Raw genomic sequence first — 1,988 nt, 5'->3', positions numbered from 1 at the left:
CGATTAATCGATTAATCGGTGCAGCCCTAGAGTCGATCATCAGATATTGTCCAAGATTAACCTTCAGGGTGGATATAGCTCGCTAGCAGCCTCGCACCGAGGACCTATCCACGTCATCATTTACCCAGAATGCTTTGTGTGGAAATAAAATGGCTCCGTCCGTGTTAAAATATATTTTAAACTTTTAGTTTAAAAATTATTAAAACTAAACATCCTACAGTATTTTTACAGTCTTTATTTTACAGTTGAAATATATGTTTATCATAAAAAGTCTAATGTTGTAACTAATCGGGGATCCCTTTAAAGCAAGATTTTTTTGGAGACGTATGATGAGAGCCTTAATATAGACTAATTTAAGTTTTTCTTTACATTTTAGGATTTTTGTCCTAATCAGAATCAGGTTTATTGGCCAAGTATGATTTGTTTCCGGCAGTTCTTGACTCACTGGTATCAACACTGCACAGACACTTAACATATAATACACACACAGTACACAATATACAGAAAGATTCACATTGTACTTCACTTTACCAAAAACTATACAGACTTAATTAAATGAATATCCTTGATTTAAGTTTATAGACTAAAATGAAGACTTAAAAACAAGTAAACTAGTTTTAAAAAAAGGAAAATTATCTGGCTTGGATAAAAATAAGATTTTAAATCTTGGTAAGCACCAGCTAATTTGCAGTGCACAAAAAAAGGACGGCTTTGGTTTCTGCCTCGACAACTCAAATCAGGAGACAGATCATTCATCTGGACTTGTCAGACCACCATGGCCCAGCTCAGGGATCAATAAGCCATCTCCTCTTTAATAGACTCACTTCATGAATTGATGGAGCTGCAGCAGCGTGGGGCATGCTGCCATCTCGTGGATGGCTAATGTAGTTACAGGTTCTCACAACCCTTATGGGCTTTGAAAGAAAGAGATCGAGGATCCAAGTGGCATCACTGAACTTTATCTTCACACAGGTGCTGTTCGTTCCCAGACACTGGTGGCACTATGTGGAGTCTGTGGATCCCATCACCGTCAGCGTCAACACCTGGGCTGAGCTGGTAACTACTTCCTGTCGCATTTGTCTTCTGTCCAAAGAAAACACTGAAGTGATGCTCTCCATATTTACTGTTATAGTGACACTGAAGACAAAGCTGCACATCAGTACTCTGAAGAAATTCTTTGATTGATCCTAACAGTGATTCGTGCTTAAAGCCCCTCTTATAGTTGAATAATGAGCAGGCCTTGTGGAATAAGATTCCCTGTCAGTGTGATGAGTGTGTTCACAACACAGAGAGTGTGCTGCATGAATTAAAGCCTCCCGCTGCCAGACGAATGTTTACTCCAAGGTTTCCTCTCCAACTTTCCGTACAAGGTCGCAGACTTAACAACCTTGTCTGCATAAAGATTACAGCGTTATCATTTAGTGTCGTTATAAAGATGATGGCAAACATCGTTCTCTGTTGTTGCMCAGGAAGAGGATGACGTGGCAAGAGTCACAGAAGCTGTGACCAGGACGGTCGTCTGTGCTTTAAAAAGTGCTCCGAGTGATGACAACACCGACAACTGGCTCAATCCCACTGAGGTAATAAATAATAACTGCTCTCTGATGTCATTTATATCGGCATATTTGTAGTTTTCTTCCACCTTGTGTCCCTTTATGAAATAAAAAAATGTAGTTGATTACTCCAACGTTAACCGTTCCTTCTGGAAATTAAAACTGTTACACCAAAGAGGTTGAGGATCCCAGATGGTCTGCCAAAGGCTCTTTCATCTGGATTAGATCGAGGCTGTCAGTCTGCCTCTTGTGGTGTTTCCAGACTTTTCATTGTCTGCACAGAGTTCATGAGGAGGTTGGGGGTCTAGAATGTCCTGTTCTGAGTTGTCATCTGGTTCCAGGGTCACAGTAAACTGCAGAGTGGATAATCAAACTGAAGGGAGCTCTTTCTCTCTTTTTTTTATCACTTCAGTAGAAAAAAGAACTTAATATTAG

At 40.0% G+C, this 1,988-nt stretch overlaps 1 protein-coding gene across 1 annotated transcript in view; it reads left to right on the top strand.

Annotated features, from left to right (window-relative positions):
• Nucleotides 1-1,988, top strand: part of hspbap1 (hspb associated protein 1) — a gene marked incomplete at its 5' end in the record, with an annotated part of 25,470 nt that overhangs the window by 15,883 nt on the left and 7,599 nt on the right. Inside the window, 2 exon segments of the mRNA XM_014028504.1 lie at nt 973-1,056; nt 1,470-1,580. Coding sequence (XP_013883958.1) covers nt 973-1,056; nt 1,470-1,580 — 195 coding nt within the window.

Source organism: Austrofundulus limnaeus, unplaced genomic scaffold (genome assembly GCF_001266775.1).
Source record: "Austrofundulus limnaeus strain Quisiro unplaced genomic scaffold, Austrofundulus_limnaeus-1.0 Scaffold772, whole genome shotgun sequence".
NCBI classification, from domain to species: Eukaryota; Metazoa; Chordata; class Actinopteri; order Cyprinodontiformes; family Rivulidae; genus Austrofundulus; species Austrofundulus limnaeus.
Note: the sequence above shows the minus strand (reverse complement) of the source record. Positions and strands in the feature narration are given on the sequence as shown.